The sequence below is a fragment of the Procambarus clarkii genome, chromosome 5 (assembly GCF_040958095.1).
Source record: "Procambarus clarkii isolate CNS0578487 chromosome 5, FALCON_Pclarkii_2.0, whole genome shotgun sequence".
Classification (NCBI taxonomy): Eukaryota; Metazoa; Arthropoda; class Malacostraca; order Decapoda; family Cambaridae; genus Procambarus; species Procambarus clarkii.
This window is the reverse complement of record NC_091154.1, coordinates 6,038,254-6,052,569: the sequence shown is the minus strand read 5'-3', so window position 1 is coordinate 6,052,569 and position 14,316 is coordinate 6,038,254. Positions and strand designations below refer to the sequence as shown.

At 41.4% G+C, this 14,316-nt stretch overlaps 1 protein-coding gene across 9 annotated transcripts in view; it reads right to left on the bottom strand.

The window, feature by feature from the left end:
* subdued (anoctamin 1) overlaps positions 1 to 14,316 on the bottom strand; it is a 165,089-nt gene that overhangs the window by 96,699 nt on the left and 54,074 nt on the right. For all 9 annotated transcript variants that reach the window (XM_069338946.1, XM_069338942.1, XM_069338959.1 and 6 more), the window contains 2 exons: positions 6,612 to 6,740; positions 4,548 to 4,741 (listed from right to left, as the gene is read on the bottom strand). In XM_069338946.1, coding sequence (XP_069195047.1) covers positions 4,548 to 4,741; positions 6,612 to 6,740 — 323 coding nt within the window. The remainder of the gene's footprint in view (positions 1 to 4,547; positions 4,742 to 6,611; positions 6,741 to 14,316) is intronic.

Here is a 14,316-nt window from a genome sequence, read left to right as displayed (position 1 = left end):
ATGTTTCTTTGAAAAAAAAAAGTTAAAACAATTTGAAAAACGGACAAATGCCATAAAGATTCATTCAGTGTTTGTGAGGTAGGCTGCTCCATTACTGAGAAATAAATGAAAAACACAAAAGAAATGGAACACATTTGAAACAGAAAGATTATCATAATGGAGCAGCCTACCCGACAAACACTGAACTTTTATGGCAATTGTCCATTTTTCAAATTGTTTCGACTTTTTTATTTTTCATTTTTTTAAGAAACATAGAGCAGCCTACCTACCGAACGAACCTTTTTGACATTTGTTCCGTTTCTCAAAATTTTTAATTTTTTTTTTTAAGAAACATGGAGTAGCCTACCTGACAAACACCGAGCAAACCTGTTGCAAACAAATTCTGAACAAATTTGTTTGTTCAGACCTGAACAAATATATATATATATATATATATATATATATATATATATATATATATATATATATATATATATATATATATATATATATATATAAAAAATTGAACAAATTTGAAGAAAGAAAAATATCATAAAGGTTTGTTCAGTGTATGTAAGGTAGGCTGCTCCATTATTTAATTAAAACATCGAATATCATATTGATGTTTTTTGGTGGTAGAACCGATTAATTTTTATTTCCATTATTTTAAATGGGGAAATTCATTTTGAAAGACAAGCATTTCACATAACGAGCTCGGTGCAGGAACGGATTAAATTTGTTACTCGAGGTTCCACTGTATTTGGTTACTGAATTGAGCTATTACCTTAACCTTAGAAAACCTCAATTTTATATTTGTCATTTCAGTGATAACAGCAAGAGGAGGAGGGGGGGGGGGGGAGGGGACAACAGGCAGACTAAATACACAAGTGATCCTGGGAAACTATTAAAAAGGTTTACATGTTGTAGGACCAGGAACTGGCAAAATGAGCCACATGTCCCCCCCCCCCCCCCACCAAAAGTGCCTTTAAAGGGGCAAACCATCAAAGGGTTGGCACAAAGTCCCACAAGCAGAGTCATCTTTCCGTGACATGTGGTCGAGACACTGATAAGAGGCACCCGTCAAAGGAAGGGCAATGACCCGTGAATCCAACTCCATTAGAGGTCTACCCTGACGAACAGCAGTTGATGCCTCAACCCTGGAGGGCCATTTTCTAGCAGAGAGGGGACAGAACCCCAGTGCAGAAGAACCAAACAGAACTAGCAGCAGCGGCCAAATTAACCATAGACATATTCTCTTCAAGAAACAACAAAGTTGAAAAAGGGGGGAGACAGACAAAGAGTTCAGAACCAAGTAAAACGCTGCCACGACTTTCTGAAGGAGATATGGGGCAAGTAACTTGGGCAGAGCTGCTGGCAAGCCACAACTGCAGGCAACAAGGCAGCCACACTAGGGACATATGCCAGAACATGCTAGCTGCCACAGAGCTGATTAGAAGAAAACAGCTCAACAAACGTCCAGACATAAAACACAGCTGCCCATGTCCTTGGGGAGAACCAGAGCAAATATGCAGTTCTCAAGCAGCACAAAAGAAGTGCCACCCAAAAACACCTGAAAGACAGATCTCACTTCTTGCCACTTAGGTGTCCAGGTTTGGTAAAAGCCATACTAAGTCCCCAAGGATAGGAGAAGGTCTTCAGCAATCCAGGACACATCAGGGACCTCATACCAAAACCAAAAGGAACAAGCCAACCAATACTCGAAAAAGAACAGGTCCATAAGAAATGAGAGGTCCTGATCCCACAGGAGGAACCAAAATAAGTCCGCTCATGCTGAAGGCAAAAAGTAAAACAAAAATCTTTTGAAAAAAAGACATTTCCTCTGAACTGAATGGCACAGAAACACACTTGGAGAGGGAATAACCAGCTGAGTAATCAAGCTCATACATCTGCTGTCCCTTATTCTCATATCAGATATAGACAAAAATACACATCACAGCTTCATGTCATCCTTTGCAGATGATACAAAAATCAGCATGAAAATTACCTCTGCTGAAGACATTGATAAACTACAAATAGATATTAACAAAGTTTTCGATTGGGCAGCAGAAAATAACATGATGTTTAACGGTGATAAATTCCAGGTACTCAGATACGGCAAAAATGAGGACCTTAAACATAATACAGGGTACAAAACACAATCGAATCTGCCCATAGTAGGAAAACAGCATGTCAAGGATTTGTTAATAATGATGTCCGACGACCTAACGTTTAGGGAGCATAACCAAGCAAGTATTGCATCAGCCAGAAAAATGATAGGATGGATTACGAGAACCTTCAACTCCAGAGATCCCATCACAATGGTTGTACTCTTCAAATCACTTGTGTTGTCCCGTCTTGAGTACTGCTCAGTACTCACTTTCCCCTTCAGAACAGGAGAGATTGCTGAAATTGAGGGAATACAGAGAACATATACGGCACGCATAGACGAGATAAAACACCTAAATTATTGGGATCATCTCAAAGCTCTCCAAATGTACTCACCAGAAAGGAGACGAGAGAGATACCAAATAATAAACACATGGAAAATACTGGAGGGACAGGTCCCAAATCTGCACAGTAAAATAACACCGTACTGGAGTGAACGACATGGAAGAAAATGCAGAATAGAACCAGTGAAGAGCAGAGGTGCCATAGGCACAATCAGAGAACACTGTATGAACATCAGTGGTCCACGGTTGTTCAACGTCCTACCAGCGAGCATCAGAAATATTACAGGAACAACCGTGGACATCTTCAAGAGGAAACTAGATTGTTTCCCTTCAAGGAGTGCCAGACCAACCAGGCTGTGGTGGGTATGTGGGCCTGCGGGCCGCTCCAAGCAACAGCCTGGTGGACCAAACTCTCACAAGTCAAGTCTGGCCTCGGGCCGGGCTTGGGGGAGTAGAAGAACTTCCAGAACCCCATCAACCAGGTATGGAAGAGGGCCCCCTGGAGCAATATACCCTCCACAGATGGAATTAGGGGCCAGGAAGAGCCGAAGGACACCAAGGAACCATCCTCGGACCTCCCCTCAAAACCCAGGGATGAGCTATGATGCCCCTGGAGCAGAGCCGTATTTCACATTCGATACCCCGAGACAGGAAGGCATCATCCCATAGGGAAGAATTGGAGCAAGGCAAACTTCCCTATGAAGTAGAAAGCCCTGAATCACTAGCAAGAAGGGTTGATTCAACTATCTCCACTATCTAAATGGAGGGATCAGACCATGGAAGCAGCCGAGCTGCACCCAAAGCTAAACCCCGCCTGGATTTGGAAACTCTTGGATACTTCAGAGCCCAAACCAGTGGGGGATGGAGAAGACCAGATGCTGGACAAACCACACCAGCATGAGGAGGAGGAGGGGAAAACTTAGATCCACAACTTTATATAATTACCTAAACAGGACCCATGAAGTTAAGTTATTTTTTAATTGATTAAATATCCATATTAATTAACACTTTCCTGGATTTTCGACTTGGACTTACGGGCGGTTTCCCTAACCGCTTGTCGGATCACGACGTAAATTTACGGACAGTGTTATATTGGGTATTTACTACTCGATCGACTTGGGGTTTGTATGAATATGTTTGCCATTAAATTTTTGTTTTCTCTAATAGGCACTGTGCCTATTTGAGAAAACGGCAATGTATTGTAACTTAGAGGAGAGACTATTGAATTGGTGTCACGAGGGTAATCGCGCACTCCACACACTCTTGTGTTGGCCGCGATCATGATTCTACATTTATATGCATATGTCTGTGTAGAGAATTTTATTCCGAACACTATACAAACAAAAAAAACGGAGTGAATCAAGTATAAACTTGAAAAAACATGAGCAAAGTAAAAACTTTTTACGCTCACGGGTACAAACACACGTAAGATTCGCGTAAGATTTAATTCGCCGCAAATTTATTTGACGCTCTGTTGGCCAATTCTACCCATGTTCTTATAGAACTTTCTATTGCGAACACATTGCTATAAAAATGAAATACGTAGCTCGAGAAATAATGTCATGACAGTGAAATAAGTATAAACTTTCAAAGCGCTGCATCACAACAGTGATGTGAAATCACGGCTAACGCTTCGCCCAGTTCCCACACTCGTGCGGAACATAGAGATTGATAGGCATATGTCTGGGTGGGGAATTTTATTGCGAGTTCAGTGATATCAAAAATAAGCGCTGTAGGATGACTGTGAGGCTGGCAACAAACGAAAGAGTATGAACATTTACTTCCTGTTTGGGTGTCACGGTGAGTCATCTTCGTGTTTATTTACTTCGTGGTGGGATAGCAAATGCTTGGGTGACATTTTATGCATATGATCTTGTAGAGAATTTTATTGCCAACGCATTGATACCAAAATGAAAAACGTAGCTCGAGAATTGATGTTAGGAGCGTGAAAAGATGATAAACTTTTTTGTGTTCACGCTTGAGCGCCCAGAACGCCGCGCGCACAACCCGCTTTTTTTTTCAGGGAGTGCCGTGCGCACTAAAGTGTTAATACCATACACGTACTTGGAGTGTTTGAATAAAATCCTAAATAGAAAAAAATATGGCCGCTAAACTGACCTGAGGGGAACATCTTCGACTCTGGCCACCTCCAGGATGAGGCCCTCCTTCTCCAGGTTCTTCTCAAACACCTCACGTCGCTCCTCGTGTTCTATGTGGATCTGATCGTCGGCAACATCACTATCCCGCGACACCAGGATGAAGTCGATGCTGCTCACCCCATCCTCCATAAACAGGTCGGGGTTCTTTTTGGTCTGCAAGGTTTCGTTAACATCATCGCTCAAGCATCACCAAGTGTACAGATCATCACATACAAGTGATGCTCAAACAACAAATATGACACTCAAACATGACATGTGTACAGATCATCATGTACAAGTAAATTGCAAATAAAAACTTGATTTGGGTTCGTTTTTGAAAGTATATATATTTATATTACAATGTGTTACACCCTGTAGAAGTTACTCTAAGACTCCAACTCCTAGCAGCACAACGTGAGTGGGGAAATTAATTTATCTTGCATATATTGGTCTTAAATGATAATCACAATATAGTATGGATTTCAACAAATACCTTAATATGATAAAGAATTTTCCTAAATTATTTTTTCTAAATGGCGATAAGGATTGAGAAACTTGTGAGATGGTACACAAAAGCAAACCAACAAAATTGCTAGAAGAAAGGAGAGTGAAAGGTAAAGGAGGAGGATGAGGAAACCTGCAGACGATGAGTCACAGTAACGTGGCTGAAGATATGATCACCAAACCACACACCAGAAGATGAAGAAACGACGACGTTTCGGTCCGCCTTGGATCATTATCAAGAGATATGACTTGACAATGGTCCAGGATGGACCAAAACGCCGTCGTTTCTTTACCGTCTGAGGGCAAAACATGTTCCTGAATATGGTACAGTACATGTATATACCAATATAGATGGGGGTGAGGTAAAATAATACTGGATTTAAATGATATAATGCAGCTTAAGATGCTAGATAGTGTTGCACTAGTGAAGATGAAGCTGGAAGATAAAATATTTTAAATGAGGTAGCATTGCCATGGGGCTTTCACCAGAGAAACACATAAAGGATGTTGTGCAAGGAGCCTATGCTACAATTTTCAACTTCTGAATATCTTTTAAACACATAAATGATGAAATATTAAAGAAACTGTTCACAACCCTTCTCAGATCAAAATTGGAATATGTAGCGATGGCATGGTGCCCATATCTTCACATATTTTCAAGAAACTGGAAAAGGTGCAAAGATATGCGCCAAAATGGCTTCCAGAACTGAAAATAAGCCACGAAGAGAGGCTAGAGGCATTAAATATGGCAAACCAAGAAGACACAAGAAAAAGAGGTGATATGATCTTCTTGAGATCTTGAGATGATTTCGGGGCTTTAGTGTCCCCGCGGCCCGGTCCTTGACCAGGCCTCCATCCCCAGGAAGCAGCCCGTGACAGCTGACTAACACCCAGGTACATATTTACTGCTAGGTAACAAGGGCATTCAGGGTGAAAGAAACTTTGCCCATTTGTTTCTGCCTCGTGCGGGAATCGAACCCGTGCCACAGAATTACAAGTCCTGCGCGCTATCCACCAGGCTACGAGGCCCCTTCTGATCACTACATTCAAAATAATAACAGGAATTGACAAAACTGACAAGAGAGGAATTCTTGAAACCTGCATCTTCAAGAACATGAGGATATATTCAAGCAAAGGAAACAAAGGTGCCAAAAAATATTAGAACCTTTTCTTTTGCAAACAGTCGTACATGGTTGGAACAAGTTAAGTGGGACAGGTGGTGATGGGGTGATGACAGGTGGTGACGGGGATGATGACAGGTGGTGACGGGGGTGATGACAGGTGGTGATGGGCGTAATGACAGGTGGTGACGGGGTAATGACAGGTGGTGACAGGGTAATGACAGGTGGTGACGGGGTAATGACAGGTGGGGACAGGGGTAACAGGTGAGTGACTGGAGAACAGGTAATGGCGGCCAAAACCATGAGTAGTTTCAAATCATCATATGACAAGAGTAACGCGAGGAAGAAACACCACGAGGCCGGTCCTCATCCTGTCACTTCACTCATCATCCAAAAGTTTTAAGCATGATGCACTGTACCTTATTAGCTTTATTTGGTGGCTGGCCATTAAGATCATCCATGAGGATGTCATTGTGATCGGCGATGAGCTCAGCGTCCATGTCTGAGAGGTCGCCCGGGTCATGTAGCTCAGTTGTTGAATAATAAACCTGCCATTTAAATAAAACACACAAACTGTTATAAATATAATAATACACAAAGTCTTATACTGAAATGGTAATATTTATATATAATGCATCATACAGTATTTCATTGTAAATAATGTAATATAAAACCAGTTCCAAATATCTTGGTTAGAATTAGCAAATAACTTCCGAGACACAAATGTTACCGACAAATAAAAGTCTGTTCTTGTCTCGGCGTTTCTCTCCCACACACAATGCCTAGACGACCGGCAAGAACCACATCATGCCTTACACAGCACCAAGTACGTTCACTTCTAAATACCTTTGTTAAAAGGTGTTCTAGGTAATAATTTAAATACAATAATGTCAACAAAGTAAACCTAAGGGATAATCTAAAATACTCTCTCTTTCTTTTTCTAAATAGAAAACAAACATACAAATTTTTTGTATACAGTTCTCTACTTTCTCTAGAAAGAGAATGAAGCTAAAGAGCACTAAATTATGAAAATCCAAAGAGAAAACAGGAAGGAAGGGAGAGAGGGAGAAAAGAAGGGAGGAAGGGAGGAAAGAAGGAAGGGAGGAAAGGAGGAGGGGAGGAAGGGAGGAAAGAAGGGGGGGAGGGAGGGGGGGAGGGAGGGGGGAGGGAGGGGGGGAAGGAGGGGGGGGGAGGGAGGGAGGGAGGGAGGGAGAAAGGAAGGGTGGGAAACAGGCAAACAGACAGAGACAGACCCCAAAATATAAGCCCACATATACATGATGGCACACGAACATCATAAACCACTGACAACGAACATATATAACGACCAGGTACTTGAATTAAAATATATATATATATATATATTCAGCACATAAATCAAGCACTGGATGAACTGAAACACCTTTTTCCAGTGCGACTCCCAGAGCTTGCTAGTTCAGGTACCACCGAGCTGTAGCCCAACAGACACCAGGCCTCCAAGACCCCGTCCATCACCTACTTTGTGCCAAGACCAATTGGCTCACTCTATAAGGCAGAGAGCAGCAGAAGAATCTAAAACCTGAGTCAGGATAAAACTTTGATGTCACACACCTTGTGCACATTATTTATAAAGTGCAAAATGTTATCTCTTTATTTTGTTGGTTAGGTCCGGTCGAGCCGGGACTGTTCTTGCCAGGTTGGGTTTGGTGGGTCGATCAGTCTGGTATGTCGGTCGAGTCGGTTGGTCAGGCCAAGTCGGGTTGGGTAAGATTGCGCTACGTTGGGTTTACTTACAAAGTACCGATGATGTACAATGATGAAAATTGGTGTAACAAAATAAGTGCTTTAAGGACATTATGCACCCCTTAGTAAACAAGGCACACACACTACCATTGATACAGGATAAATATCCTGATTGAAGTGCCTATCACCAGATGGCCGCCCAGGTTTCCTAAGGTCTCAGCCAGCCTATCCCCCCCCCCCACCCCAAAGCTGCAAGTGTAAAGCCTAAAACGTTCACAGGAACAGTGCAAGGACACGGAGCAACTGAGAGCCCAACAAATAAGGAGCTTCATTTAATTAAATGCTTGATTTTTGGAACTCTCCAGTGGCTTCCAAACATACTCAAAATGGCACCTCACAATCAGAAAATGCAGACTATCTGCTTGATGGGGTTCTGGGAGTTCTACTCCCCAAGCCCGACAAGAGGCCAGGCTTGACCTGTGAGAGCTTGGTCCAACAGGCTGTTGCTTGCAGCAGCCCACAGGCCCACATACCACCACAGCCTGGTTGGTTGGCACTTCTTGAAGAAAACTATCTAGTTTTCTCTTAAAAATGTCAATGGCAATATTGCCATTGCCATTTGCAATTGACTTTGCCAATATTGCCATTGACATGTCCGGCAATATTTCTTATACTCACTGGGATGATGTTGAACAATCGTGGACCTCTTATGTTTATACAGTGTTCTCAGATTCCCTATGGCACCCATGCTCTTCACTGGTTCTTTTCTGCATTTTTTTCCATATTGTTCACTCCAGTATGTTATTTTACTGTGTAGATTTGGGATCTGGCCATCTAGTACAGTATTTTCCACGTGGATATTATTTGATATCTCTCTCGTCTCCTTTCTAACAAGTACATTTGGAGAGCTTTGAGACGATCCCAATAATTTAGGTGCTTTATTACATCTATGTATACCATATATGTTCTCTCTGTTCCCTCTGTTTCAGCAATCTCTTCTGCTCTGAAGGAGGAAGTGAGTACTGAGCAGTACTCAAGACGGGACCGTATAAGTGACTTAAATAGTGCAACCAATAATACAACCACAGACTGGGCTGAATCATAAGATATCAATGGTGGAAGAGGAGGGCACCATGACAAAGAGCACTAGCCACCCACCAAACACCAGGGCCCACACTAGCATGGGGGAGACAGACAGACAGACAGCCAACAAAGAGCACCAGCCACCATTGGACAGCCAATATTACAATCTTCAATGTCCAGAATTCCATGTGAGAGGTACACAGCGTTATAGACAGGAAGATCAATATGACACTACTGGAAATTTTTTAGAGGAGTAGAACATGTAAGAGAGAAGAACAGTCAGATGGAACCACTGCAAAATTACAGAGGGGAAGGGAGATACCCACACGACTGGAATACAAATTATCAACAAGTACACAGGTACTACACCACACAACACCCGTCCTACTACCAAAACTGGATGAAACACTACCAAAATAACACACCCGGGACCTGGGTGGAGAGGGGAGAGAACTACCAAAGCCCACCATAATTGACACACAATGTGGGAAATCGTTCATATTTGCAAACGTACAAGGCCTGAAATTAAAATTAAGAAATAAAGTTAGGTTGATAAATGCCCTCCTAATAGAATCGAACTCAATATTTGGTGCATTTACAGAAACCCACACAAAAGACCACATGGATAGTGAAATCTGGATCCCAAATTATAATCTATATAGATGTGACAGAGTAATTAGGTCAAGTGGGTCTGTATATTAAAGAGGAGCTGGCATGCACAAAGCTCCTCAACTCGTCCAATGAGGTGGTAAAGGTACTTGGAATCAAGGTAGAAAATATTAATCTACTTATTATTTTAATATACAAACTGCCAGATGCAACAGTTGAGGAATTCACTGAACAGATTCACAAAATAGAGAATGTCCTTGATAACCTAGCAAACCCAGTACCAGATATCATCTTCCTTGGAGACTTCAATCTAACGAGTTTAAAATGAAGAATTGTAAATAATAACATTATTGCAGGAAATCAACCTGGAAATAACCAACCACAGGTCAGAGAACTACTGAGATTCTGTGACAAATTCTCGCTCAGTCAGCAGATTACAGAACTAACTAGGAACGAAAACACGCTGGACCTGATATTCACGAACAATGATGAGCTACTCAGAGGCATTACTGTCTCAGACACTACGTACTCGGACCACAGGCTTATTGAAGTGAAAACTAACATTAATAATGTTACTAGGCCCAAGAGAAACAACAAGCGAGAAGGATTATTCAATAAATTCAAGTTTAATAATAAAAGGATAGACTGGGAGAAAATAAACAGGGAGCTTACAAACATTCAATGGGAAAATGTTCTAAGAAATAAAAATCCTACACAAGGAATAGTAAAACTGACTTCTGAAGCATATGAAGTCTGTCTGAAACATGTTCCTTTGAGGAAAGCCAGAAAGAGGTCCAATGTAGAAAGAAAACGCAGACGACATTACAAAACAAGGAAGATATTAACAGAAATGCTTAAGCAGACACGACTTTCCATACAAAGAAGGAATACTTAAAACAGGGAGATTGAAGAAATCAAACAGAGACTGAAGCATTCATATTAGAAAGAAGAAAGGCAACTAGAACAAAAAGCAATTCAAGAAATAAAGAAAAACCCAAAATATTTCTTCACATATGCTAAATCAAAAGCAAAAACAACTGCCAGTATTGGACCTATTCGTATTAGTGAAGGTTCATACACTGAGGATGACAAAGAAATTAGCGAGATCCTAAAAAAGCAGTATGAGGACATGTTTAGCACTCCGATACACAGCATGAAAGTGGAAGATCCGGACAACTTCTTTATGCATGATATCCAAACACCTGTAAATATAACGAATAACAACACGAGCGTGGCAGATTTTGAAAGAGAAATTGACACTGCCCATGCACTCGGCCCTGGGTCCAGACTCATGGAATTCAATATTTATAAAGTAATGCAAAGTGCCAGTAGCACAGGCACTCATTATAGTGTGGAGGAAGAGCTTGGACACAGGGGAGATACCAGATGCGCTTAAAGCAGCAGACATAGCCCCCCTCTACACAAGGAAGGGCTCTACACAAGGGAGGGAGCAAAGCATTGGCAGAGAATTATAGACCAGTTGCACTAACGTCCCACATAATAAAAGTATTTGAGAGAGTGATCAGGAGTCAGGTCACTAGATTCAAGAAAACTAATGACCACAACCCAGGACAACATGGATTCAGAGAGGGAAGAACATGCCTCTCACAGCTACTTGACCACTACGACACAATCACTGAGGCATTAGAAGAAAAAGAGAATGCAGATGTTGTATAAACAGACTTAGCAAAGGCATTCAACAAATATGACCATGGAGTGATAGCACACAAAATGAAGTCAATGGGTATAACTGGTAAAGTGGGACGCTGGATACTCAATTTCATGTCGAACAGAACACAAAAGGTAACAGTCACTCAAATAAAATCGAGTCCAAGCGATGTTAAAAGCTCTGTACCTCAAGGTACAGTCCTTGCACCACTGCTGTTCCTTATTCTCATATCAGATATAGACAAAACTACACATCACAGCTTCATGTCATCCTTTGCACATGACACAAAAATCAGCATGAAAATTACCTCTGCTGGAGACATTGAAAAATTACAAGCAGATGTCAACAAAGTTTTCGATTAGGCAGCAGAAAATAACATGATGTTTAACAGTAATAAATTCCAAGTACTCAGATATGGCAAAAATAAGGCAATAGAACATGGATGCTCGCTTTGGTCATGCCACCGTGCAAGTGGTTGGGAAATATCATGCCACCGCAGGGAATGACCTGGGAAATAATCAACCACAGGTCAGAGAACTTTTAAGATTCTGTGACAAATTCTCGCTCAATCAACAGATTACAGAACCAACTAGGAATGAACACACACTAGACTTGTTATTCACAAACAATGATGAACTAATCAGAGACATTACAATTTCAGATACTTCATACTCAGACCATAAGCTCATTGAAGTGCGAACTAGCATAAATAACGGTAGTAGATCTAAGAGACCCAACAAGCAAGAAGGAATATTCAATCAATTCAATTTCAACAATAAGAGGATTGACTGGGAAAAAATAAATGTAGACCTTGCAACCATTCAATTGGAGATGGTCTTAGTGACAAACTCCCACACAGGGAATAGCTCAACTGACAGCGGAAGCTTACAAGGTCTGCTTGAAGCACGTGCCTCTGAGGAGGGGCAGAAAGAGGATCACTCTAGAAAGAGAACGCAGACGACTGTACAGGAGAAGGAAAAAAATAACGGAAATGCTTTGGCAGACACAACAATCACAAGCCACAAGCAAGGAAAATAAGCCTAAGCAGGGAGATCGAAGAAATAGTACAAACCTTGAAGCGATCATATGAGTCCGAGGAAATGGAACTGGAACAGAAAGCTATACAAGAGATAAAGAAAAATCCGAAATATTTTTTCACATACGTAAAATCAAAATCAAAAACCTCGACCAGTATTGGACCGTTAATTACAAATGAAGGTATGTACACAGAGGACAATAAAGAGATTAGTGAAATTCTAAGAAGCCAGTATGAGGCTATGTTTAGCACACCAATAAACAACATGAAAGTTGATGACCCAGACAGCTTCTTTATGAATGACATTCAAGCTGCAGATAATATAACGGATATTACCACAAACTCGGAAGACTTTGAAAGAGAAATTGACAATATGCCTATGCACTCAGCGCCTGGGCCTGACTCATGAAATTCAATATTCATAAAGAAATGTAAAGTACCAGTAGCGAGAGCACTCAGCGTAATATGGAGAAAGAGCCTGGATACAGGGAAGATACCAGCAGCACTAAAATCTGCAGATATAGCTCCGTTGCACAAGGGGGGAGTAAAGCCTAGGCAAAAAATTATAGGCCAGTTGCACTAACATCACACATAATAAAAGTGTTTGAAAGAGCCATTAGGAATCAAATTTCTAGTTTTATGGAAAACATTAAGTTGCACAACCCAGGACAACATGGATTTAGAGCGAGAAGAACCTGTCTGTCACAGTTACTCAACCACTATGACAAAATCACAGAAGCTCTAAAAGAAAAGCAAAACGCAGATGTTGAATACACAGACTTTGCAAAGGCATTCGACAAATGTGACCATGGGTGATAGCACACAAAATGAGGTCAATGGGAATAACTGGAAAAGTAGGACGCTGGATACAGTACTCAATTTCCTGTCGAACAGAACACAAAGAGTAACAGTCAATCAAATAAAATCGAGTCCAAGCGATGTTAAAAGCTCTGTACCTCAAGGTACAGTCCTTGCACCACTGCTGTTCCTTATTCTCATATCAGATATAGACAAAAATACACATCACAGCTTCGTGTCATCCTTTGCAGATGACACAAAAATCAGCATGAAAATTACCTCTGCTGAAGTGATTGAAAAATTACGAGCAGATGTCAACAAAGTTTTCGATTGGGCAGCAGAAAATAACATGATGTTTAACAGTGATAAATTTCAGGTACTCAGGTATGGCAAAAATGAGGATCTGAAACATAATACAGGTTACAAAACACAATCGAATCTTCCCATAGTAGAAAAACAGTATGTCAAGGATTTGGGAATAATAATGTCTGACGACCTAACGTTGAGGAAGCATAACCAAGCAAATATTGCGTCAGCCAGAAAAATGATCGGATGGATTACGAGAACTTTCAAATCCAGGGATCCCATCACAATGGTTGTACTCTTCAAGTCACTTGTGTTGTCCCGTCTCGAGTACTGCTCAGTACTCACTTCCCCCTTCAGAGCAGGAGAGATTGCTGAAATAGAGGGAATACAGAGAACATATATGGCACACATAGACGAGATAAAACACCTAAATTATTGGGATCGTCTCAAAGCTCTCCAAATGTACTCTCTAGAAAGGAGACGAGAGAGATACCAAATAATATACACATGGAAAATACTGGAGGGCCAGGTCCCAAATTTACACAGTAAAATAACAACGCACTGGAGTGAACGATATGGAAGAAAATGCAAAATAGAACCAGTGAAGAGCAGAGGTGCCATAGGCACAATCAGAGAAGACTGTATAAACATCAGAGGTCCGCGGTTGTTCAACGTCCTCCCAGCGAGCATAACAAATATTGTCGGAACAACCGTGGACATCTTCAAGAGAAAACTGGACTGTTTTCTAAGAGAAGTTCCAGATCAGCCGGGCTGTGGTTGGTATGTGGGCCTGCGGGCCGCACCAAGCAACAGCCTGGTGGACCAAACTCTCACAAGTCAAGCCTGGCCTCGGGCCGGGCTTGGGGGAGTAGAAGAACTCCCAGAACGCCATCAAACAGGT